General features: G+C 40.3%; 1 protein-coding gene across 11 annotated transcripts in view; it reads left to right on the plus strand.

Annotated features, from left to right (window-relative positions):
* CHD1L (chromodomain helicase DNA binding protein 1 like) overlaps positions 1-20,427 on the plus strand; it is a 55,811-nt gene extending 35,384 nt beyond the window's left edge. For 10 of the 11 annotated variants that reach the window (XM_021715357.1, XM_021715358.1, XM_021715360.1 and 7 more), the window contains 7 exons: positions 668-831; positions 1,327-1,532; positions 3,793-3,891; positions 6,636-6,706; positions 8,330-8,444; positions 19,053-19,161; positions 20,096-20,421. In XM_021715357.1, coding sequence (XP_021571032.1) covers positions 668-831; positions 1,327-1,532; positions 3,793-3,891; positions 6,636-6,706; positions 8,330-8,444; positions 19,053-19,161; positions 20,096-20,174 — 843 coding nt within the window. In that variant the 3' untranslated portion in view covers positions 20,175-20,421. Of the gene's footprint in view, positions 1-667; positions 832-1,326; positions 1,533-3,792; positions 3,892-6,635; positions 6,707-8,329; positions 8,445-19,052; positions 19,162-20,095 lie in introns of all 11 variants that reach the window. The other variant, XM_008063765.2, reaches the window with a different exon arrangement.
* The last annotated feature ends 4,842 nt before the right edge of the window (positions 20,428-25,269 follow it).

Consider the following 25,269-nt stretch of genomic DNA (forward strand, 5'->3'; position numbering starts at 1 on the left):
TATCTGAGCTGTTCCTAAATGGATCACTATATTATACCAAAATACAAGACTTTGCTATTGATAATCCTGACCCTGTGTCATTTTTTTCCCCCAAACAACAAAATTTTATAACACTTTGAAATTAGAATTTTCCATGTGCTCCCTATGTCATTAAGAGAGGATGGCACTCATAAATTTCATATGTAATGTTCATAGTGCCTGGCACTTAAAATGTGCCCATTAAATGCTAGCTATCATTAAGATAATCGTGACATTGAAATTTCCTGTTTTAAAAAGAATTATATAATACATTGTAAAAATATTTCCATCAAAAATGGTTAAATTTAAAATGGCATCTGCTAGGTATGCTTTCATTGAAAAAAAAATTTTTTTTTGAAGTACCTTATTCCTAATGAAATGAATCAAAATGATTGTAGCAACTGTGCCAAGCATGGCTTGGTTGAGTTTAGAGCACAATATCCTGATCCCCATACCTGTGAGATGTGTAATTAACATTAAATTGAGGTGTCTTCCACTAGTTCCCACCTCACAGGGTGAGTGGGCACGTAACATTTTATGGAATATTAAACATTTTGCTTAACTGTGTAGAGGTGGCTTTAGAGATGGAATTTAGGGAGGAACAGCCACTGCCTGACCTTCCTGGTAATTATTCTTGTTCTTTCTACAGGTTCTTATCCCAGGCCTAGTGGAGGGGTCTACCAAAAGAAAACGGGTTCTGAGCCCAGAAGAGCTAGAGGACAGGCGAAAGAAGAGACAAGAAGCCGCAGCTAAGAGAAAGAGACTAACAGAGGAGAAGAGGAGAAAAAAGGAAGAAGCTGAACATAAAAAGAAGTATGTCTGTATTAACCAAGCTGAGGGTCACAGTTGGTATAGGAGTCACTATGAGACCACTGTTGAACATTGCTTTAAAAATACAGAAAACTTCTGTTATCAATAGGTAACAGAATACTTGTTTTAAATATTAAACTTTAACCTTAACATTTAGCCTATGTAAATGAAAAGTCCTGAGTGCCTAAGGCAGAGAAAATGCATTCTGTTTTATTGTAACTGTCTGAGAAAGAGTAGTTTACTTGAACAATCCCTTTTAGCCCTGTTCTTAAAACAGAGACATTCAGTGAATGCTCATTATTGAAGTGTAGTCAGGAGGCAGTTAAGCTAATCAGTTAGACTTGTTTATTTACAAATAAGCTGAAAACTTCAATCGGATTGAATTTCTAATTGCATTTCCACTTGGCAGTTATTGTTTGTGAACAGCAGTACAAAATGTGCTCTGAGGGAAATTGTGATAACCTGGGTTAATTTCCTTCTCTCTCTGGCCTGCTGAAGGATGGCTTGGTGGGAGTCTAACAACTACCAGTCCTTCTGCCTGCCCTCTGAGGAGAGTGAACCAGAGAACCTTGAGGATGGGGAAGATGAGAGCTCTATCGAGCTGGATTATGAAGATCCAGACTCAACCTCCCTCCATTATGTCAGCGGTGATGTCACCCACCCTCAGGCTGGTGCCGAGGATGCTCTCATAGTACACTGCGTAGGTGCGTAGGTACGAGAAATGGTGTATGTCATGGGTGGGTGCCTCAAATGGTGCCAAGAACTGGGGAAGATGAGGCAGAATCCTCATCCAGGGATAATGGTCTCAGTGCACTGTTGTATTGTCAAAAAAGCATGACTTTTAGAATCAGGAGACACAGATTTGATACTTGGCTTTCTCATTTACCTGGTTGAATTACCCAACCTCCCTGAGCCTCAACTTCCTTATTGATATCCTGAGTAATGTCTGCCTTATCCTCTGCACAAAGTTTTTAAGGGGATGAAAGGAGACAACATATTTTTTTTTTTTTTAATTTTTATTTTTTGAGTTGGGGTCTTACTCTGTCGCCCAGACTGGAGTGCAGTGGCCACTCCCGGCCACCTCAGCCTTGACCTGCTGGGCTCCGGTGATCCTTCCACCTCCGCCTTCCAAGCAGCTGGAACTACAGGCACGCGCTACCACATCCCGCTGATTTTTTATTTATTGTAGAGATGAGGTCTCGCCAAGTTGCCCAGGCAGGTCTCGAACCCGCGGGCTCAGGCAATCCACTCACCTCAGCCTCCCAAAGGCATGGGATTACAGGCTGAGCCACCGAGCCCGGCTTTTTTTTTAATTTTAAAGATGTGGGGTACAATTCAGGATTAGATATACAAATGTTCATTATACAGGTACCCTTGTTGATGAGGTATGCCACCCCTCCTCCCCGCCACCCCTGCAGATTCCCACTACTACCAATCCCACCCCCACCCCTGGTAGTTTCTCACTACTGCCAATGCTTTTCTTACAGTATTATGATAATTGTTCAAGGTCCCCTTATGGGTGAGAACATGTGGTACTCAGTTCTTTGTTTTGGTGATAGATCACTCAGTATTATAGACTCTAAGTCCATCCAAGTTGCTGTGAAGTTCATAATTTTGTCCTTCTTTATGGTTGTGTAATATTCCATCATGTATATGTATACCACATTTTTTTTTATCCAGTTCTCTTTCGATGGGCAGCATGGTTGGTTCCATGTTTTTGCTATTGTGAACAATGCTGCAATAAACATACATGTGCAGGTTTCTTTTTCATAGAGTGATTTAAGTTCCTCTGGGTGTAGTCCCAGTAGGAGAATTGCGGGATCATATGGAGGGTTGATTTTTAGTTCTTTTAGGAGTCATGAAACTGTTTTCTACAGAGGTTGTATTAGTTTACATTCCCACCAACCATGTAGAAGTGTGCCCTTTCCCCGCATCCTCTCCAGCGTCTGTTGTTTTTTTTAGTTATTGATGATGGCCATCCTGCCTGGAGTTAGGTGGTATCTCAGTGTGGTTTTAATTTGCTTTTTTTTTGATGTCTAGTGAGGCTGAGCATTTTTTCATGTATCTGTTGGCTGCCTGTATGTCTTCTTTTAAGACGTATCTATTCATATCTTTTGCCCACTTTGTAATGGGGGTGTTAGGAGGCAACGTTTATAAGACAAATGAATCCTTTCAGAAAAAGCAAAACTTCAAGCTTGCTCCTCCTTTGCACTTTTTACCTTCTCTGCCTAGAACCAACCCCTTTCCCCAAATAGCCACATCGTATTGTTCAGATGCCTGCTTCTCAGTGAGGTCTTCTATGATCACCCATCCTAACTTCTATTGTACTCTATCTGCTTTCTTCCATCTTCTTTTATTAAGCTTACCCGTCCTGGCATATTACCTGCATATTTGTTTCTTTGGCTGTTTCTTTGCATTAGGAAATAAGCTTCTTGAGAACAGGGGTTTTTTGTTTCGTTTTTTTTTGGTCTACTGCTATGATCCCAGTGCCTAGAACAATACCTGACAAGTAATAACTGCTAACAAATGCTTGTGGTATGAGTGAGTGAATGATTAATGAGCTCTGTTAGCACCAGCTTGAATAAGTCGCTTAACCTTTCATCTTTCTTGCCTATAAAGCGGGAGTTGTGTGCTATTGTCTTACCAGTCTTTCGTCTCACTCTTTTATGTTCCATCTACTCTCCATTCTTTCTCAGTTGTCTCCCAGGAATCATGAATGCACCACAGAGATTTTGCTCATTAAGAACATTAGTTTTTGAGATGATTTCTTGTTATGATGGCCAAGCACGTATTCTAGAAAGTCTAAACATATTTGCAGAGTCCAACCTGTAGAAGATTCAATATTTTCTTCCTTCTCTTTGAAAAGTCATCCTTTTACAAGTCTACTTTGTGTGCCCTTGTTTTTCAAAATTGTGAATTGAACTTTACCTCCTACAGATGAAAATTTTGTCTTTCTTCTATCAGATGACTCTGGCCGCTGGGGCAGAGGTGGTTTATTCACAGCTCTGGAAACACGATCAGCTGAGCCAAGAAAAATATATGAGCTGGCTGGGAAAATGAAAGGTAAGAAGCAAAGCTTCTTTGCTTTAGGGATGAAATAAGACAGGAGAGGATACTTAAGACTATATCATGTGGGTTACATAGCACTAGATAAGGAGTCAAACAACCGGTTGGGGACTGAATTCTGTTGTCAATTAGCTAGATGTTATGTGACTTCAAGGCATTCTCTTATCCTCTCTGTGCCTGTTTTCCCATCTGTAATTTGTGAAGAATACTTGTCCTACTACCTCGAGACTACAGTGAGAATAATGATTATGCAAGTTTTTTTAAAATGTCAGTCCCTGCATACATGTTAAAGTGTTGGAATGAAGATCATTTTATTTTTTATTAAACCTACCCCCATTTTCATGAAGGAACATCTCATGAAAACATCAAGACCCATAGGAGAGAAAGTGGACAAACCATTGAAATGCTAACAACAGCTGGGATTTGATGCTTTTCTCAGGAAAGCAGGGTGTATTATGAGGTCAGCACAGCCTGGAGACAGAAGTAAAGCTTTTGTAGGCCAGGAGAACTTAGAGGACTGAACAGTATTGTCCTTAGCACAGAGAAGAGGAAAGGGTACCTCCTTTTATGTGCAGAAATCACAATGTGGCAAGAGGAATAAAATTATTATTGTGATTACTTTCTGGGGGAGTTGGGAGGTTAAAGGATCTTGTCCAATAGAGAAGGGCCCTCCAGATTTCTTAGAGATTGGTTTTTTCTCATTCTTCCCAGTTCTCTAGAGTTAAAAGGGATGTAAGGACTTAGAGCGAGTACTTTTTCTTGTAAAACAAGTTACTGACAGAATGTTTTGATGTGGGTTGAAATAATTAACCCAGATGTATATACTGACTGGGCAGTTGGAAAAGCGGAGAACTCCTTGTTTGAAACCGGGTGGGAGATAGGACAGAGAAACAGAGAACACAATGTGGAAAACACCTCCACTTAGGGCCTGAGGCAAGAAGAGGAGACAGAGGGAATTGTCAGAAAAATAAGAGAACCTTGTGCAGTATTTTGAGGCTCAAGGGAAGAGAGGATGTCAAGAAAGCAAAGTGATTTGCTGTGATAGATGGGAATTGGGAAAATTCTACTGTGTTTGACCCAAGGTCTGTCACATGACCTTGGAGCATACTGAGAAGAGTATGAATACTAAAACTTGATTGCACAGATTTAAGGCCTAAGTGTTCAATAAGGAAATGGGGATGGGAGTGTATAGTTTTCTCTGAAAAAGGACTGAAATAGGGTACAGCAGAGTAAATTATAAACTGTGGGCTAGAATTCCCAGGGAAGGCTTCATGGAGATGGTGAAAGTTCCCTTGTGCCTGGAAAGGTAGGTAGAATTTGAAATGACATGAGGGTCCCAGATGTCTCGTTCTTTTGGTATCCCCAGGAAACCCACTTTTCTCAGAACATGGGTATTGAAGGACCCAGGCAGTTACCTGGTTCATGTGTCTGGAGGATGGTGCACAAGCCAGGAAGGCCAGAGTAGAGGGTTTAGGTAGAGAAACAGAGGAGGCCACATCATAGAAGACCCATGGCTTGTCTCAGGAGATGCCATTCTTAGCAGGACCTTATCCAATGGGTAATGGCTAATCCTTTGGGAGATTTGACTTTAAAAATGGCACAGCTAGTATTTTAGAATGACTTCAGAGATTAGAGTGTGCAAGATGTCCATCATTTTTGTTTGAATAAAAAGTTCAAACTGGTATCAACCTAAATAACAGACAGACGCTCTCCAAAAGAAAATGATATTTATTTGAGAATAAGTATTGCCATGGAAATATACATGCCATAGTAAACTATGTGTTATTCAAGGAGGTAAAGGAAGACAATGGTTTCTAAAAGAAACATGAGAAGGATTATATAATTGTTTTGAATCAGTTATTCTTAACTATAAAGATCAATAACAAGTGTGGGTCAGGCGTGGTGGCTCATGCCTATGATCCCAGCACTTTGGAAGGCTGAGGAGGGAGGATAATTTGAAGCCAGGAGTTTGAAACCAACCTGGGCAACATAGCAAGACCCTGTCTCTACAAAGTAAAAAATAAAATAACGATGGTGGCACCAGCCCAAGGTTAGACAAGCAGTTGCTGGGCAGATATCCTTGTAGGAATTTTTTTTGTGTGTAAAGTTGCCATGGTCTTTGTGCAAGATCGTGATTTTTGCAGTCTGTGGAGACAGTTCTTGTTATCAGGCATTCCTGCATGAGAACCCCTCCTTTATGACCTTCCCCGGTTTCATTTGTCAGGAGTTTTAGTACAAGTGTTTCCATTTTGATTCTGACAACTTTCATACTGGGTTATGTAAAGCTGTAGTATTAAACTAGCATATTTATCTAGACTATTAATTTTATTTGATTTGGATGAGTTAGGAAAATATACAAATAGATACAGAGTAGAATGCAGTATTTGGGTAGTTTTAGACAAACATAAGACTTTCAAAGGAGTTTAGAGCTCACAGTGTTACCTCCCCAGCCTCCCAGATACCTCTGGGTTTTGCACTGACTCTCTGATGTCTATAGGGCTACTTTTTTGGCAATATCAGAAGATATTTTAATAATTGGGAAATCATAATAATTCAGGAGTGAAACAAGTGAGTACCTGGCTAAGGTGTTGACTGAGGCTAGGGGAGTGATAGGAAGCTGTGAAGGATTCTGAAGGAAGGTGGGATTTGAAACCTAGTTAGATTTGGAAAAGGCAAGGTAGAGGGAAGATTCAGTCCTAGTGAACTTAGTGTTCTTTCTGTTGCTTTTTATTTTACCTCAGACTTGAGTTTGGGAGGTGTCCTTTTATTTCCTATTGATGATAAAGAGTCAAGAAATAGAGGGCAGGATTTGGTAAGTAAAAACCTACATCTCTTACTAGAACTAAAATTTGGCTTACATCAATTTCTCTTGAAGCCTTCCCTGTGCCCACTGGCCTCTCTTGTAGTATATTAGTTTGCTATGGCTGCCATAACAAAACACCACCAACTAGGGGACTTAAACAACAGAAATGTATTTCCTCACAGTTCTGGAAGCTACAAGTCCAAGATCAAGGTGTCAGCAGGTTTGGTTTCTTCTGGGTCCCCTCTCCTTGGCTTGCAGATGGCTGTTTTCTCACAGTATATGTGTATCCCTGGTATCTGTCCAAATTCCCTCTTCTTATAAGGATACCAGTCAGCCTGGATTAGGCCCCTCCCTAACCACCCCATTTTAACTTAATCATCTGTGTAAAGTCCTTGTTCCCAAATACAGTCACATTCTGAGATACTGGGAATTAGGGCTTCAAAATATGAATTGTGGGGGACACAGTTCAGCCCATAACAAGTGGGTGAGGCTACACCTTCCATTGTACTTCCCCTGTCCTGGACTTTGGTCCATGAGTCCCTGGAGCACTATCTGGAACACTGGGCCCCTTCTTAGTATGGGAGCTCCTATTTTTTTTAATCCCAGTATCCCACAGTACATTTACTGAATGAATAAGACATGACTCAAAACCCTAAGGGTTTCATCACTTGTTACATGAAAATTTCTGTAAAAGATTGTGTTTTCTAATCAGCCATAAGCAGTAGAGAGGAACCAATTCATGTTTCCTCTGCCCACATTAAAACCATTTTTGCATTTTAGACATCTCCCGCCTGTCTGTCATTTGGAACACCTGTAATGAGTTTTATTTACCACACCTACCTAACTTTCTCCAAGGCCTGGATTTATATTCAAATTTTGAGCCAAATCTTACTGACTTAGAAAAGAAGAAATTTAGAAGCCAGGCTGAAAGAGAGGTTCATTCTCTTAAGGTTGGTGGTCTGTGTGGCTAACAACAAGTGGTTTATGTTTATTTCATCATTTCTTCAGTTATTTCTAACTGAAAAGGGAGAATGACACAGTGTGCATAAGAAAATCAGAATCCAGAGAACTCTTTATAGTGAGTAGAGCACCATGTCCATGAAGTGACTGTGGTGCTGTCATCCCAGAAGCTCCCTTGACACTCTACAACTCTGTCCCACTTAGGTTAGGATAGGGTGGGTGATAACTTGGCATCTTGTCCTCATGGGAATTGTTTGAACAGAGATGGAATGACTGCCCGTCCTGGGTGTTGTGCCACTGACTCAAACATCAGTTACAGTGCTCGAACACAAGAACTTGTAAGATCCTTTCTATGCCTTTGATTCTGAAATTTTCTTTACCCTTGAGAGCATTAAGAAAGTACGTGTTTTGGACTCTGGTTCTCTGGTTTTAAAATATCTTAAAAGGAGGAAGAAAAGTCTATATAAAGTGACCATAAAATAAGATGGAATTATGATGGAGTGTGAATTCGTATGTGTAGTAGGACATTGCTGTTCAGGTGAAGCCTCCAAAAGAGATGGAGCTGAAGCCTGAGTGACCCATAAAGGGATATGTCCTCTCCATGAGCAAGTTATGTAGCTGACAATGTGGCTGTCTCATGTCATGCCGGTCATTAATGATGGTTCTTTCTAGTTGGCCTTAATTGTGGCTCAGCACCGTGATCGCTCCAATGTCCTGTCTGGCATTAAGATGGCAGCCCTAGAAGAGGGCCTGAAGAAGATATTTTTAGCAGCAAAGAAAAAGAAAGGTAAGCTCTTCCACCTGTGTTCAGAAATAGATGAATTTCAGTTTCTAGGCACTTGATACGACTTTTGAAGGAAGGTAAGAAATGTTAAGATCCCATTCAATATGCATGGTAAAGGTGAACTACTTGTACAGCCCTTTTTCCTTTCCAAAACACTTTTGTGTCCATTATCTCTGCGGATTATCTCCATCCACTGAGTATTTTTATTATGATTTTACAGATGGAGTAGAGCAGAGGACTAGAGAAGAAGTTACTTGGTCATATGCAGTTGGGAAATATCGTTTATTTTATCTCCTCATAGAGGGTCACAGTCCACAGTAACAGACAGTTCTCTGCCCAAAAAAGTAGTTTAGTTTCATTTCCAAACCCAATATGTCTCAGAGTTTATGGAGGTGATTGGGTTGTTAGGGAACCTTTGCTTATTTTAATTATGACTCCACCAATCATATGCTATTTCCATTATACTGAAATCCAGAGACTGTAGGTCCTTGTGTTTAACAGAATCATTTAATTTTGTTATAATTCCTGGCCAGGCATGGTGGCTCATGCACTGAAGCTGGAGGATTGCTTGAGTTCAGGAATTCACGATCAGCCTGGGCAATACAGCTAGACCTCTCTCTACAAAAAATGTTTTCAGAATTAGCTGAGCGTGGTCACACCTGTAGTCACAGATACTCAGCAGGCTGAGATGGAAGGATTGCTTGAACCCAGGAGTTCAAGGCTGTGATGAGCTGTGATCATTCTACTGCACTCTAGCCTGGGCAATAGTGAGACCGTGACTCAAAACAGACAAAACCAATATCGCCTTAGAATATTTTTGACATTATAGTTGTGTGGTTTGAGTGGGACAGGCAATAATGATTTTTCTCCCATCTATATCTTATATCCATCAGTTTTTCATTTTAATTTAGAGTTGTGGGGTACATGTGAGGATTTACTACATAAGTAAATTGCATACAGGTGAGGTTTGGGCTTCTAGCAAGCCCTTTCTCCCCCTGGTAAAAGACCTGGCATCTAGCATGTGGTTGTGTGCTCCTTATCCCTCCTTTCTCCCTCCCTGCTTTAGCAGTGTCCATTGTCAGTTGTTCCACCTTTGTTCTCATGTTTCCAGGGCTCGGGGCCCACTTATGAGAACATACAGTATTCAGATTTTTGTTTCTGTGATAATTCACTTGGTACCATGGTCTTTGACTACATCTGTGTTGCTGCAAAATACATTTGTTCTTCTTTATGACTGCATAGTATTCCATCATGTATATGTACCAAATTTTCTTTATCCAGTCCACTTTTGATGGGCATCTAAGTTGGTTCCATGATTTTGCTGTTGTGAATAATGCTGCAGTAAACAGATTCTGCCCATTGAGTATGATGTTGGCTGCAGGTTTGTCATAGATGGCTCTTGTTATTTTGAGTAATGTTCTTTCAATACCTAGGTGTTCAAGGATTATCAAGAAGGGATGTTGGATTTTATCAAATGCTCTTTCCATGTTAATGAGATAGTCATGTGGTTCTTGGTTTTATACCTGTTTATGTGGTTGATTCAATTTATTGGTCTACATATGTTGAAGCCCAGGAATGAAGCCCACCTTTTCATGATGGATGATCCTAGAAATGTTCTGTTGAATGTGATTTGCTAGAATCTTGTTGAGAATTTTTGCTTCTATGTTCACCAGGGAAATTTGCCTGTTGCTTTCTTTCCTTGGTAGGCTTTGCCATTGGGGATGCTAGGATGATATTCTTCATAGAGTGAGCTAGGGAGAATACTTTCCTTCTCAATTGCCTGGAATACTTTTTTTTTGCATCAGATTCTCACTCTGTCACCCAGGCTGGAGTGCAGAGAGGCATGCTCACTCACGGTAAAGCAACCTTTATCTGCTAGGTTCAGGTGATCCTTCCACCTCAGCCTTCCAAGTAGCTAGAACTAAAGGCACACACCAGCATACCCAGCTAATTTTTTTTTAATTTATTGTAGAGACAAGGTCTCACCAAGTTGCCCAGGCTGGTCTCAAACCCCTGAGCTAAGGCAGTCCTCTCATCTCTGCCTCCCAAAGTGCTGGGATTATAGTCATGAGTCACGACGCCTGGCCTGGAATACTTTCAATAGGATTGATATCAGCTCTTCATTGTACATCTTGTAGAATTTAGCTGAGAAACCTTCTGGTCCAGGGCTTTTTTGGTGGACAGGTTTCTTATTACTGAATTGATTTATTGGATTGTTATTGGTCTGTTTAGAGTTCCAATATCTTGCTGTTTTAATCTTGGGAAGTTATGTGATGCCACAAATTTTCCATTTCCTCTGGATTTTTTCATTTATTTGCATACAGATGTTCATAGTAATTTCTGATAATCTTTTGAATTTCTTCAGGGTCAGTTGTGACATTGCGTTTTTCATTTCTAATTGTATTTTTTTGAACCTTCTCTTTTTTGTCAGTCAGGTCTGGGGTCTGTCAATCTTATTTATCATTTTTGTCTTTTTGATCATTTCTATGATTTTTTTGGTTTCTATTTCATTCAACTGTGACTTTATTTTAATAATTTCAGTTTTTTAACTTATTCTGGGATTGAATTCCTCTTGACTTTCCAGCTCTCTTAGGTGTGACAGGCTGTTTATTTGAGATCCTTCTAATTTCTTGATATGTGTATGCAATGCTATACACTTCCCTCTTAACACTGATTTCATGGTATCCCAGAGGTTTTAGCATGTTGTCTTTGTTTTCACTTGTTTCCAGAAATCTTTTATTTCTGCCTTGATTTCTTTGTTAACCCAAAATTCATTCAGACCATATTGTTTAATTCCCATATATTTGTGTGTTTCAGGGGGTTGTTAGTGGTGGTGATACTTATTTTTATTCGACTATGATCTGAGAAGATGCTTGGTATGACTTTGACAATTTGAAATTTGTTCATGCTTGATTTATGCCCAAGTGCGTGATTGATCCTGGAGTATGTTCCATGTGCTGATGAGAAGGATGTATATTCTGTGGTTGTTGGACGAAGTGTTCTATAGATGTCTGTTAGCTCCACCTGGTCAAGTGTTGACTTAAGTTTCTCATTTTCCTTGTTAGTTTTTTTTTGCCTTAATTATCTTTCTGTTCCCTGACTGTAATTGTATAGCTGTCTATGTCCTCTCTTAATTAGCAATTTTTTTGTAAATCTGGGTGTTCCTATGTTGGGTGCATATATATTGAAGAAGGATATTTCTTCTGGTGGATTGAGCCTTTTTTTCATTATGTGGTGTCCTTCGGTGTCTTTTTTATTGGTTTAAAATCTGTTTTGCCTGTAAGATCTTTCACTAACACTTAACCTTAAGCCTGTGAGTTTGCAGTAAGATGGATTTCCTGAAGGCAGTAGAAAGATGGATCATATTTCATTATTCAGTTTGACACTCTAGGCCTTTTAAGTGGCATGTTCAGTCCATTCATGTTTTTGTTTTTGTTTTTTTTATGGACTGCATGGGAATTTATTTTGGTTCTTCTTTATCAGGAGATTTTGGATTATTTTCTTTTTTATCAATAATCCAATATTTTTAATAATTATTGATATATGGGACTTAGTCTGTCAAACTGCTTTTTTTTTTTATTTTTGAGTTGGAGTCTCACTCTATTGCCCAGGCTGGAGTGCGGTGGCATGCTCACGGCCACCACAGCCTCCACCTGCTGGGCTCAAGCAATCCTTACACCTCAGCCTTCCAAGTAGCTGTAACTACAGGCATGTGCTGCCATGCCAAGCCAAATTTTTTAAAATTTATTACAGAGATGAGGTCTCGCTAAATTGCCCAGGCTGGTCTTGAACCTATGGGCTCAGGCAGACCTCTCACCTCGGCCTCCCAAAGTGCTAGGATTATAGGTGTGAGCCACTGCGCCTGACCCTCAAACTGCTGTTAAGGGACTACTTTGGTTTTTAGGTTTTGCGGTTGATTTTTATGGTCTGTTAGCTCTGTGCTTGCCTGTGCTTTATTTATTTATTTATTTATTTATTTTTTAATTTTAAAGATGTGGGCTACAATTCAGGATTAGATATACAAGTGGTCATTGTACAGATCAAGTTTGGGTCTCCCGTTGGTCCCCATTTTGCCTGGTATGAGATCAGGTACCCTTATTGATGTTGTCTTACACCCCTCATCCCTACCCTGGCAGTATTCTGCTACTGCCAATCCCTTTCTTATGGTATTATGGTAAATGTTCAGGGTTCACTTATGAATGAGAACACGTGGTACTCTGTTCTTTGTTTCTGTGATAGATCACTGAGTATGATAGACTCTAAATCCATCCAAGTTGCTGCAAAGTCCATACGATTGTCCTTCTTTATGGCTGTGTAAAATTCCATTGTGTATATGTACCACATTTTTTTTTACAGTCCAGTTTCAATGGGCAGCACGGTTGGATCCATGTTTTTGCTATTGTGACTAATGCTGCGATAAACGTGTGTACAGGTATTTTTTTGTAGGATGATTTGAGTTCCTCCAGGTATATTTCCAGGGGATTGCTGGTTCATATGGAAGATAAATGTCTAGTTCTTGTAGAAATCGCCACACTGTTTCGCAAAAAAGGTTGCGCTAGTTTGCATTCCCACCAGCGTTGTAGAAGCATTCCTTTTTCTCTGCATCCTCACCAGCATTTGTTGTTGTTTTATTAATGATGGCCATTCTACTGGGGTTAGGTGGTATCTCAGTGTGGTTTTGATTTGCATTTCTCTGATGATTATTGAGGACAGACACTTTTTCATGTGTCTGTTGGCTGCCTGTAAATTTTTTGAAAAGTGTCTATTTATGTATTTTAGCCCACTTTTTAATGGGGTTGTTGTTTTCCTTTCGGCACATTTGACTTCCTTGTAGATCCTGGATGTTAGACCTTTGTCAGATATACAGTTGGCAAATATTTTTTATGATTCTATGGGTGTCTACCCAGTCTCTTGATGGCTTATTTGGCTTTGCAGAAGCTTTTCAGTTTCATGAGGTCCTACTTGTCTCTCTTCTCTCTTATGGCATGGCCACTTGGGTTTTGATCAGGAATTGGCTGCCAGTTCCAATTTCCATAAGGATGTCTCCTGGATTTCTAAGGTTCTTTTAGTTTAAGGTTTTACATTTAGGTCTTTGATCCATTTAGAGTTGATTTTTGTGTGTGGTGATAGGTAGGGGTCCTGTTTCACTCTGCTGCATGTGATCAGCCAGTTTTCTCTGGACCATTTACTGAATAGGTTCTCCTCTCCCCAGTGGTTGTTGGTGGAGGCTTTGTCGGAGATAAGTTGGTTGAGAAATTGAGGTTTTGCTTCTGGAATTTCTGTCCTGTTCCATTGTTCCATTTGCCTATTCTTAAACTGATACCAGCCTTTTTTGATTAATGTAGCCTTATATAAAGTTTAAAGTCAGGAGGTGTGATACCTCCTGCTTTGTTTCTTTTGCTAAGGATTGTTTTGACTATTAGTGGACGTTTATGTTTCCATATGAATTTCTGTATTGTTGTTTCCAGGTCTGAGAAGAATGATGTGGGTAATTTAATGAGTATTGCATTGAGTCTGTAGATTGCCTTTGGTAGGATGGACATCTTAACAATTCTGATTCTTCTATCCATGAGCATAGAATTTTTTCCATTTGTTTGTATCTTCTTGGATTTCTTTGAGCAGTGTTTTGCAGTTTTCATTGTAAAGGTCTTTCACTTCTCTAGTTAGGAAGTGTGGTGTTTTTTGTTTGTTTGTTTGTGGCTATTATGAATGGGATTGTGCTTTCTATTTAGTTTCTGACTGCTTGTTGTTGGTGTATAAGAATGTGACTGACTTTTGTACATTTATTTTGTACTCCTAGACTTTACCAAAGTCCTTTATCAGTGAAAGCAGGTTTTTGACAGATTCTCTTGGGTTTTCTAGGTATAGGATCATATCATCAGCAAAGAGGAATAACCTAACTTCCTCTTTTCCTATTTACCTACCCCTGATTTCTTTATCTTGTCTAATTGCTCTAGCTAGGACTTTCAACACAATGTTGAACAGGAGGCTGGAGAGTGGGCAGCCTTGACTTGTTTGGTTTTCATGGGAGATATTTTCAGATTCTGCCCTTTTAGCAATATGCTGGCTGTGGGGTTATTGTAGCTAGTGCTTACTGTTTTGAGGTATGTTCCTTCTATGCCTAGATGTTTAAGGGTTTTTATGAAGAAGTGATGCTGGATTTTATCAAAAGCTTTTTCATCGTCTAATGATATCATCATTTGGTTCTTGTTTTTACATCTGTTGATGTATGTAATTACATTTATGGTCTTGTGGATGTTGAACCAGTTCTGCTTCTGGGGATGAAGCCTACTTGGTCATGTTGGATGATTTTTGAGATTTGCTAGAATCTTATTGAGAATTTCTGCATCTGTGATCATTAGAGATATTGACCTACAGTTCTCTTTTTTTGTTGGATCTTTACCCAGTTTGGGTATCAGTGTAACATTGGATTTGTAAAATAATTTGGGGAGAATTGCCTGGAATACTTTCAGTAAGATTAGTATCAGTTCCTCCTTGTACGTTTTGTAGAATTCTGCTGGAAAGCTGTCTGGTCCAGGGCTGTTTTTTGTAAGTAGTTTTCTTATGATGGAGGCAATTTCCTGGATTGTTATTCATCTGTTTAGTGTCTCGGTGTCTCCTTGTTTCAACCTTGGGAGATCATGTGACGTCAGCAAGTCCTCCATTTCGTTTAGGTTATCAAGTTCGCTTCCATACAGGAGTGCATAGTAGTCTCTGATAATCTTTTGTTTTTCTTCAGCTCAGTTGTGATTTGATCTTTTGCATTTCTGACTGTGTTTATTTGGGCTTTTTTTCTCTCTTTTTCTTGGTCATTCTGGCTAGGGGTCCATCAATCTTGTTTATTCTTTCAAAGAACCAGCTTTTTGTTTTGTTGGGTTTTTTCCTATGATATTTTTGTCGTCTGGGTCCCATATTTGGGCTTTTACTTTGGTGATCTGGATTCTTCTACTAAAGTTAGGGTTTTGTTTCTCTTATCTTCCCAGCTCCCTAAGGTGATTTGTGAGGCTGTTAATAAGTGCTCTTTCCATTTTCTTGATGTGTGGTTATAGAGATATAAATTACCCTTTTTGAACTGCTTTCATGGCATCCCAGAGGTTTTGGTAAGATGTTTCTTTGTTTTCATGTTTCCAGGAATCTTTTAATTTCCATTGTGATTTCTGTGTTAACCCAGTAGTTGTTCAGCATCAAGCTATTTAATGTCCATGTCTTTGTGAGTTTGGGGGGAATTTTGTTGGTGTTGATATTTATTTTTGTTCCACTGTGGTCTGAAAAGGTACATGGCAGTATTTCGATCTTATGAAATTTGTGTATGCTTGATTTATGGCCACGGATGTGATCGATCTTGGAGTACATTCATGTGATGATGAGTAGAATTATATTCTGTGGTTGTTGGGTGCAGTATTCTGTAGGTATCTATTATGTACATCTGGTAGAGGGTCAAGTTGAGATTCTGGATCTCTTTGTTGATTTTTTGCCTCGATGATCTATCTTGGGTTGTTAGTGGGATATTTAAGTCCCCAGCTATAATAATATTAGAGTCAATATCTTTTTTTAGTTTATTTAGTAGTTACTTTATGAGCACTGTGTTGGGTGCATTGCCTGTGCTTTTGTGATGGGTGGAGCTGTTCTTTCATTTCTGTGCTTATAACTTTCCTAAGTACCTGCTGAAGGGCTAGTCTGGAGGTGACATATTCTCTTAGAGATTGGCTATCTAGGAAGGATTTTAATTCTCTTTCATTAATGAAGCTTAACTTGTTGGGATAGGAAATTCTTAGCTAGAATTGCTTTTTCTTTAAGAACATTAAAGGTAGGACTCCAGTCCCTTCTGACTTGTAGGGTTTCTGCTGAGAAGTCTGCTATAATTCTAATGGGTTTTCCCCAGACGTGGTCTGTCCCTTCTCGGGCTGCCTTTAAGATTTTTTCTTTCATTCTCACCTTGGGGAGACAGTTGTGTGTCTTGGTGATTGTCTTCTCATGTAATAGCTTGCAAGAGTTCTCTGACTCTTTTGTGTCTACATGTCTGGCTCTCTAGCAAGATAGGGGAAATTTTCTTAGAGGGCTTGTTCTAGGGTGTTCTCAGTTTCCCTTTCTCTCTCAGGGATGCCAGTCAGCCATAGATTTGGTCGCTTAATCTCTCATACTTTGTTTATTTTCTTGTTTTTGTCTGCCTGGATTGAGTTTCGTAGTTTGATCCTCAACCTCTGAGATTCTCTTCTCTGCCTAGTTGATTCTACTGCTCAGGCTTGTCATTGTGCTTTGGAATTCCGGAAAAGAATCCTTTATTTCCAGGAGTTCGTATTGGGCCTTTCTTATATTGGCCAGCTCAGCTTTTATTTCCTATACAGTTTTCAATGTCTGGGTGATCTCTGGTTCCACCTTCTCATGGCTTTCCTTGACTATCTTTGCCATCCATAGTCTGAATTCTATGTCTGCCATCAGGGACTGGTCATTCTGGATGGGTCCCATTGCCTGGGATCTGGGAAGTCCTTTTATGGGTGATGACTTACTAAGGCTTTGGAGGTTGCTGGTGGTTTTTCGCTGGGTCTTCCTCATGTGTAAGGATAGACTCTTTTTATTTTTTTGTTTTGTTGTTTTTAGTTAGATAAAGTTGCTACTGTTGGAGCAGTCTTTTTGGGGATTTATTTATTTATTTCATCCCACAGAATGCTCCCCTGTTGTGTTGCACTCCTCCTTCCCCTGGGAGTGGTTGTCCATGAAGGCATGATCAGTGTGGGCACTGCTGCTCTTCTGAGTCTAGCTACCTTGTGAAATTGCCACCATTTGACTGGTTCTGGAGGGTGTCTGTAAGTATCCCAAGATGTAAAGGCACAGGGGTTGAATTCTAAGGGGTGCTGGTCATCGGTGTCTCTGGAGGACACTCTGAGGAAGATCTCTGGTGCCTCAGTCTCTGGACTAGTCTGCAAGATATACAGTGTCATGCACTTTGTTCTTATCTCCTTTTCAAGGGCTATATTGTTATCTTAGATATTGTTATGGACTGTGCCAGTTGACCAACAACTAGGAGGTGGTGCTTGGGTAGACAGTCACCTGTGATGGTAGCTATGGATTTTTTGTTTCATCTTTGTTTCCCCAATGACCTAAGCAATGGGTGGGGCTATGGGAACTCCCCAAAATCCTCAGTCCCCGGGCTTTTAAGGGAGGTGGGAGGGGGCAAAGTCAGGGAGGGATAGGTCAGACCGTACTGCCTCTTCCCATCTCCCCACCTACAGGCACAATTGTCTACCCCAGTGGGAAATGGATCCCCTGGCCACTGTGGCCACACTATGGGGATGTCTGAGCCTCTTCTCTTGTAGAAGGGAGTTCACACAGACACAAAGGGGTTGCCAGGATGACAGCACCCTCCTCCCCACAAAATGCTTTGACTCCCCTTTGCTTATCTGAGGCTGTCAGTGCTCAGAACTCAAAGTTTCTTTCTGTAGCAACATTTTCCCCACTGACTAGAACTGGCTAGTGCATTCTGATCCCTAGCTGTTAGCACTCCATGGGAATCAGGAGGGTATATTTGTCCCTTGGCCACTGTGGCAGCGCTGTAGGAATGGCAGAGCCATTTGTTGCCCAGAAGCATTTATGTTGGGAGAGAAGGGTTACCAGGATAATAGGGCTCCTCCTGGCTTCCCTTCTCTTGCTAGAGCCTGGCCGCATTCAGAACTCAAAAGTTCTTTCAGCAACAGGGTCTCTCATGCAGCTTGCCCCAAACCAGAGCTACCTGCAGCAGTGGAACTTACCTTGGGGTGAGTGAGGGCAACTCTGCTGGTGTTCTTCCCTGGCCTAGTAGCTGGCCACAGAGTGCTGCCTGCAGAGAAGGAGTTCTTGGAAATGATTTGGCCATAGGGATTTAGAGTTCAAATGGGTTCCTAGCTTCTCCTAGGCTCTGGCAGCACTTAGGTGTGCCATATCAAGGCTGTTTTCCATGTGGGACTAGAGTCCCATCAGGCTGAGGGCCGGCGGGGCAGGGAGGGTGCCTCCAAGTCCATGGCAGGAGCAAGTGCTGAGTCCTAAGTCCCTGCACTCAACATTTTCCACATCTAGAGACTGTCTCTTTTTCTGATTTGAGCCTGGCAGGGAGGGAGCTTCCTGGCTTCAAAACAGGCTTCCTGTTCTCTTTTCTCCCCGTTCTCTGTGCATCTGCAGTTGTCCTCTGTGGGTTGTGGGGTGCTCCGACTGCTAGGGGTCTGCTTAGGCTCTCTTGCTTGGTTTGTTCCATGAAAGAGAGGTACCAGTTAGCTTGCTTCTAGGTGGCCATCTTGAATACCCTATAGAAGCATACAGTTGCTGGTGGCCAGGATCCCAGCATGCCCTGAGACTCAGAGTGAGGGAAAGAAGTGTGTGCACATGGGGAGTTCATGCAGACAACCCTACATGCTGTGACCACCTTCCTTACCAGTCAAGCACCATGAGGGGAAGTTGACGGCAGAGCTAAACGCTGAGGAGCCACAGATGGAAGCAGAGGTGTGGGGCCCACTTTGTGGGGCACTCTAGGAGAACTCAAGACAAATCAATCACTTTGCATGACTGGTGCTGCTACTTGAACCCATTAGTTTTTGGTAAGTGAAGGCATGATCTTTTTTTTCCTTTTTTTCTTTTTAATAGCAAGTGTTCATCTTCCACGCATTGGACATGCCACAAAAGATTTTAACTGGTATGGTACTGAGCGTCTTATTCGGAAACATTTGGCTTCAAGAGGTATCCCAACTTACATGTATCCTTTTATGGTCTTAAGGGTGTGCTCTCCCAACTCAGGAGGGAAAATGTGTTGCATTTCTGGTGTCGCTGTTTGACCCAAGGCCAAATCCTCTCCTGCCAGTCTTTACTTTGCTCCTCTTCAATGAGACAAAAACTAAGAAGCACTTTCTAACCTGGATATATCCAATATATACACCCCCAGGCATATTGGGATGCCAACTGATAAATTAAAAACTATATGAGAGGACAATTAATTGAATAATTGCCATTTGATAACATATTGAATCTTTTCCCCATCACTTCTCTGGATATCCTTCAGGTCTTTGAACCACAGCTTAATTCTAAGAACTCTGTTCACCAAAATAAACAATTAACTTGAGCAAACAAACAAGTGAATTATTTTATTTCTCATGTATTCTGATGTAGTTTTTAAAGGTATTCTTAAATACCTTAAGGATTTTTTTAAGGTAGTCTTAAAAGGAAGAGTGAAATTTATTTTGACCATTAAGTCATGATTTACTTTAGCTAGACTGGTATTTTCTTCTAATGACTTCCTTGCTGTATAAATTAGCATTGTTTCAAAATTATTAGAAGAAGCTGAATTGACCCCCGGGTGCTGTAATCACACAAAAGCTTCATCTTTTTACTTACTTACTGAAATTAACTTACTTCGTGATGGCCTTCAAGATACTTCAATCACTGTAAAAGATTTAGTAGTGAAGCCATGTTTTATGTGCTTGTACAATTCAAGTAGTATCTGAGAGGTTTTAATACTCTAATAACAATGGCAATAATAATTACTAACAATACTGGAAGTATTTATGCTATGGTGAAAGGGGATTAAAGCATACTTCTTCCAGAGCAGTTATTTCAATAATTACTAAACTAATAGTTTTGGAAAAGTCGATTTTAAAGTAATGAAATATATCTTTCTTGACCATTCTTATCAGATATTACTTTCCTAGAAGCAAGGCTGCTGTTCTTCATTCACAGTCCTCAGCTTCTTCCTCAAGACAGCTGGTGCCTTAACAATTGGCCCAGCATCAGCTCCAGTATTCATCAACCAGCTCCCAAGATATTTGACTCTACTATAATAGAGTATTTCAAAAAAAGAATTAGAATCCGATGGGCCTTGGAGAGAGTCTTTTTTCTGAATTTTAATTCTGTTCTCCTGGATGTGTTACTCGTATTGGTACCTGTAATACAGGGAAGCACACTTATGTGGGAAAGCCCCAGTTTGCATAGTATTTTGCATAATAATAAATTTTCTATCTCTAATAGTTCTCTTGCTTTATTTCTCTCCTTCACCAGACTGATTTCTTCACCAGACAGAGGGAAAGGCTGTATGCATTAAGGAGATATGAATAGTAATAGAATAGGATGGCTCCAGGAGAAGAAAGCACCTTTAGCCAATTCATACCTTCAAAAAATGGGACCCAGGGGTAGAGACTGAGAAGTGAGCGTCTTGATCTAGACAAATGAAGCATCTCTTGCCCTTTTTGTACTATCAACATCAAGATCTGGAAGAGAACACATTAGCCTAAAGGCTTATCAAATGTGACTTCAGAAAAACCAGAGAATCTCCTTCCTTCTATGCACCAAAACCAGGTCAGCTTCAAAAATAAGGAAGTTGTGAAAACGGTGCAAAGCCAGCACAGAATGACCTTATTAGGGAGGATGGAGACGGAGAACCACCAGTGGAGGAATTATGGGGGGAAAACTATATGCGTTGTGGCGTTTCACACCTTTTCGTGTGGTGTCAGTCTTGGTTGACTATCCTCAGCCAACCTGATTTCTGCTGCTTTGCGCTCCTCAGCACCCAGAGTGCTGCAGAGGCCACTTGAAAAGCCCTGGGCCTTGATGCATGGAACCCTGGTTATTGGGCTCAGAGCCAGGACCATAACCTTCTAGGGAAGGTGGTACCTTTAGCACTGGAGTTTTACTGTTTTCCCTACACTTTCATCCTTCAATATAGCATCTATGCCAAAGACCTATTAGACCCTATATTTATGATTCTTTAATTTTTTTCTCCTAAAACTTCTTACGTTGATTTTAACTGTCTTCTATCAAGAACTCTTCCCACCTGCCCTTAACATGTAGGTATTATAATAATTTAACCTCTTGACTTGCATCTTAAGACTCTCATACAACTGGAAGCAGAATTGGAACTCCAAAAAGAGAGAATGTAGTGAAACCTAACCTAATGCACAGGTAAGTTGCCATGCCTTTTAGAAGCAGCCAGAGTGTAAACAGGTGGGATATTAGCAAATGCAGTAAAAACTTGAGTGTGCACTGTGCAAAAACTGTAGGCCTCCTGGAAAGCTGTGCTCATTTCTGAGTGCATGGGGCTACATGGGGATGCTTCTTAGCATCTGAGAGAGGCATCACAGCAGGGAACTCACTCCTAAAGAGAACACAGCTGATCTTTCAGGAGCACAGTGAGCTTTTATGTAGAGTGGCCTCTTTTTCCCCCTACACTATCTGCCATGCTGCAGCCATATAGGCTTTTTCTAAGGATCCATCCCCTGGCCCATGAACCTTTCTGCCTGGTAAGCTGGGCAATAACAACAAGGGAAGATCAGAAAATCCACGTAACGTATTCTTCCTAAATGTTGGGTTACCTCTCTGAGGCAGCCCCCTGTTTTGCCAACCCACCTTTCTTAAGTCTTCAGAGTCAAAAATACTGCCCTACTTCATCTCTAGAAATCTGTCCTATTTTTTATTACCCCTTCACTCTTCCTGAAGATGTATCATTCTCTGGGAAGGAAGAATGAGAGAAGCTACCTACTTTATGTACCCCAAGGGTTTGATCTTTGTTATACAACATATCTTTGATACGATCTAGCCCTCCCCTCTGAGGATGAGGCCAAGAAGACAATAATATTTTACTCACTGATGAGCTTTTGTGGGCTACTCTGTGCCTTAAACATCAGAATAAAAATCTCACTTATTAAGAAAATGAGGAACTTACGTCTATTGAAATTTTTTATATGTATAGTCTTATATTTTCTAGACTTTTAATAGTTTCTTTCACCATGTAATAAGCCTACAACTTTTTATTTTTTGCCCCATCAATCTAAACTATATTCTATTAAGTTAATAAACCATCTTCTTTTTTTTTTTTGAGTCTCACTCTGTCACCCAGACTGGTGTGCAGTGGCCGCTTCCAGCCACCGCAACCTCGACCTGCTGGGCTCCGGCAATCCTTCCACCTCAGCCTTCCAAGTAGCCATAATTACAGGCATGTGCTACCACACCTGGCTGATTTTTTTATTTATTGTAGAAATGAGGTCTCGCTGCCTGGGCTGGTCTCAAACCCTCAGCTCAGGCAATCCACTCACCTCAGCCTCTCAAAGGCACGGGATTACAGGCTGAGCCACCGAGCCCGGCTATAAACCATCTTTAAATATAGCTTGAATCAGCCATTTCGAGCCCTAAGCTATCTCTAGACAATGTGTTGTCTGTGTTTTGCTGTCTGCTAACTAAAGTACAGTCAATCCATAGTATCCATGGGAGATTGGTTCCAGGACCTCCCATGGATATCAAAGTCTTGGGATGTTCAACTCTCTGATATAAAATGACATAGTATTTGCATATAATCTGTGTAGATGCTGCCATATACTTTAAATTCTCTAGATTACTTACAATACCGAATACAGTGTAAATGTTATGTAAATAGTTGTTATACTGTATTGTTTAGGAAGTAATGGCAAGAAAAAGTCTATACATGTTCAATACAGATACATTTTTTTTCTGAATATTCTTGATCTGCATTTGGTTGAATCCATGGATGCAGAACCCACAGATACAGAGGGCTGACTGTATAAACTCACTCAAGTATTACTTATCTTCCACAGTAATCTACCTTCTTATTTCCCAGGACATCTGCAGGTTCTCAGTTGGGCCTTTGCTCATGCTGGTGCCTCTTCCTTGACTGCTTTACTCCTCTAGACCTCTTCCTCAGCTGCTAGCCCCTATTAAATCTAGTCTTTAAGAACCCAGTTATGTACCTAACCCTGAATTGTACCCCACATCTTTAAAATAAAAAAATTTAAAGATTTTTTTAAAAATCCAGAAAAAGGCATTTCCTACATTCTCACAAAAATGTAATCTCTCAGTGCTACCTACCAATGACAGTTGGGTTATGACACTTAATTTGTTGTGCCTCTTATTATACTCATGGGTATATTTACTTAATCCTTGTCTAGATACTAAGGTCTTTGAGAAAGATTATTTCTCCTTTATTTTTCATATCACACAAAGCAAATAGCAGAAATTCAAATATTTGTTGAATTGAAATGGAGTGGGAATAACTGGATATCACTTTGGGAAAAGCATTAGATTTACACCATTTATCACAAACTCTAGATGACTTAGGTATTTAAACATAAAACTTGAGAATACAGAAACTTGTCATTTTTGTGGTATTTGACTACCAGTTGCCCTTTGAAGTTTCTCCCAGCTTATCATTAAAATACCAGTGGCATCAAGATGAAGATACAACCACACTGAAAATAGATGATCAACCAGCTAAATGCCAGGATATGACAGGAAGTGACACTGGTTCTAAGGTGAAGTTGAACTGAAATTTTGTCTTAGGAAGCAGAGATTGCTTAAAAACTAGGAAACTTCACCAGCCATTAAATAAGCAGCCTCTATTCCCTGAAGTTCTACTTTGAAGGATGTTTCACACCTGAGTCAAATCTCTCCCATTAAATAATGAGAACAAACAAAAAAACTACCTCAATTCCTTATTTCCTTTCCGGTCCCAGCCAAACCTCAGAAGAGTTGTCCATATCCACTGTTTTCCTTTACTTCACCTTTCACTTAATCCTTAACCCTACCATTTTTACTTTCTGAACTATCACTGCCCCAAGAGGGTCCATGTTAAGAATACCCATGCTATTCAAGTCACTGTATCCAGACATTTTTTTAGGTCTCACCTTGACCTCTCAGCAGAATTCAGCAGTATTGACTGCTTCCCACTCTTCCCTTGGCTTGAAGACACTCTTGCCTTGGCATCTGTGACAAGATACTCTCCCATGAAAAAAATCTCTAGGAACTTACCTTTAAATTGTGTATTACCTTTACACAATTTTCCCCCCCCCAATCTTTTTACCTAGTGTATTAGTTTGCTTGGGCTATCATAATAAAATGTCTTAAAATCGGTAGTTTAACAGAAATTTATTTCCTCACAGTTCTAGAGGCTAAAGTCCAAATATCAATAGGTTTGATTTCCTTTGAGCCCTCTTTTTTTGGTTTACGGATGACCACACTCTTGTTACCTTTTCATATGTTCTTTTTTCTGGCTCTCTGTGTGTCCAAATTTCCTCTTATAGAATGCCAGTCCGATTGGATTAGTGGCTACTTAAGGACCTCATTTTATCTTAATCACCACTTTAAAGCCCCGTCTCCAAATATAGTCACATCTGAGTTACTGGGGGTTGAGACTTTGACATAGGAAGTTTGGGGGACCCAATTCAGTCCATTATACCAGCAATTAATTATTGGAGTTCCTCAAGGCTCATTCCCAGGTCCTTCTCATTCTGAACTCAACAAGATCCTAGCAAACTGGATTCAGTAATACATCTCAAAAATCATCCACCATGACCACCATGACCAAGTAGGCTTCATTCCTGGGGTCATCATCCACCATGACCAAGTAGGCTTCATTCCTGGGATGCAAGCCTGGTTCAACATTCGTAAAACCATAAATGTAATTAAATTCATCAACAGATGTCAAAACAAAAACCACATGGTCATATCATTAGATGCAGAGAAAGCTTTTGATAAAATCCAGCACCCCTTCTTGATAAAAACCCTTGAACATCTAGGCATATGGGGAACATACCTCAAAATAGTAAAAGCCATCTACAAGAAACCCACAGCCAGCATACTCCTAAATAGACAATAATTGGAACCAATTCCCCTGAAAACTGGAACTAGACAAAGATGCCCACTCTCACTCCTCCTGTTCAACATAGTATTGGAAGTCCTGGCTAGAGCAATCAGAGAAGAGGAGGCAATCAGGGGTATCCAAATAGGAAAAGAGGAAGTCAAGTTATCTCTCTTTGCAGATGATATGATTGTGTACCTTGAAAACCCAAGAGAATCTGTCAAAAGG

This window comes from Carlito syrichta, unplaced genomic scaffold (assembly GCF_000164805.1).
Source record: "Carlito syrichta isolate Samal-C Ts95f unplaced genomic scaffold, Tarsius_syrichta-2.0.1 Scaffold307024, whole genome shotgun sequence".
NCBI lineage: Eukaryota > Metazoa > Chordata > Mammalia > Primates > Tarsiidae > Carlito > Carlito syrichta.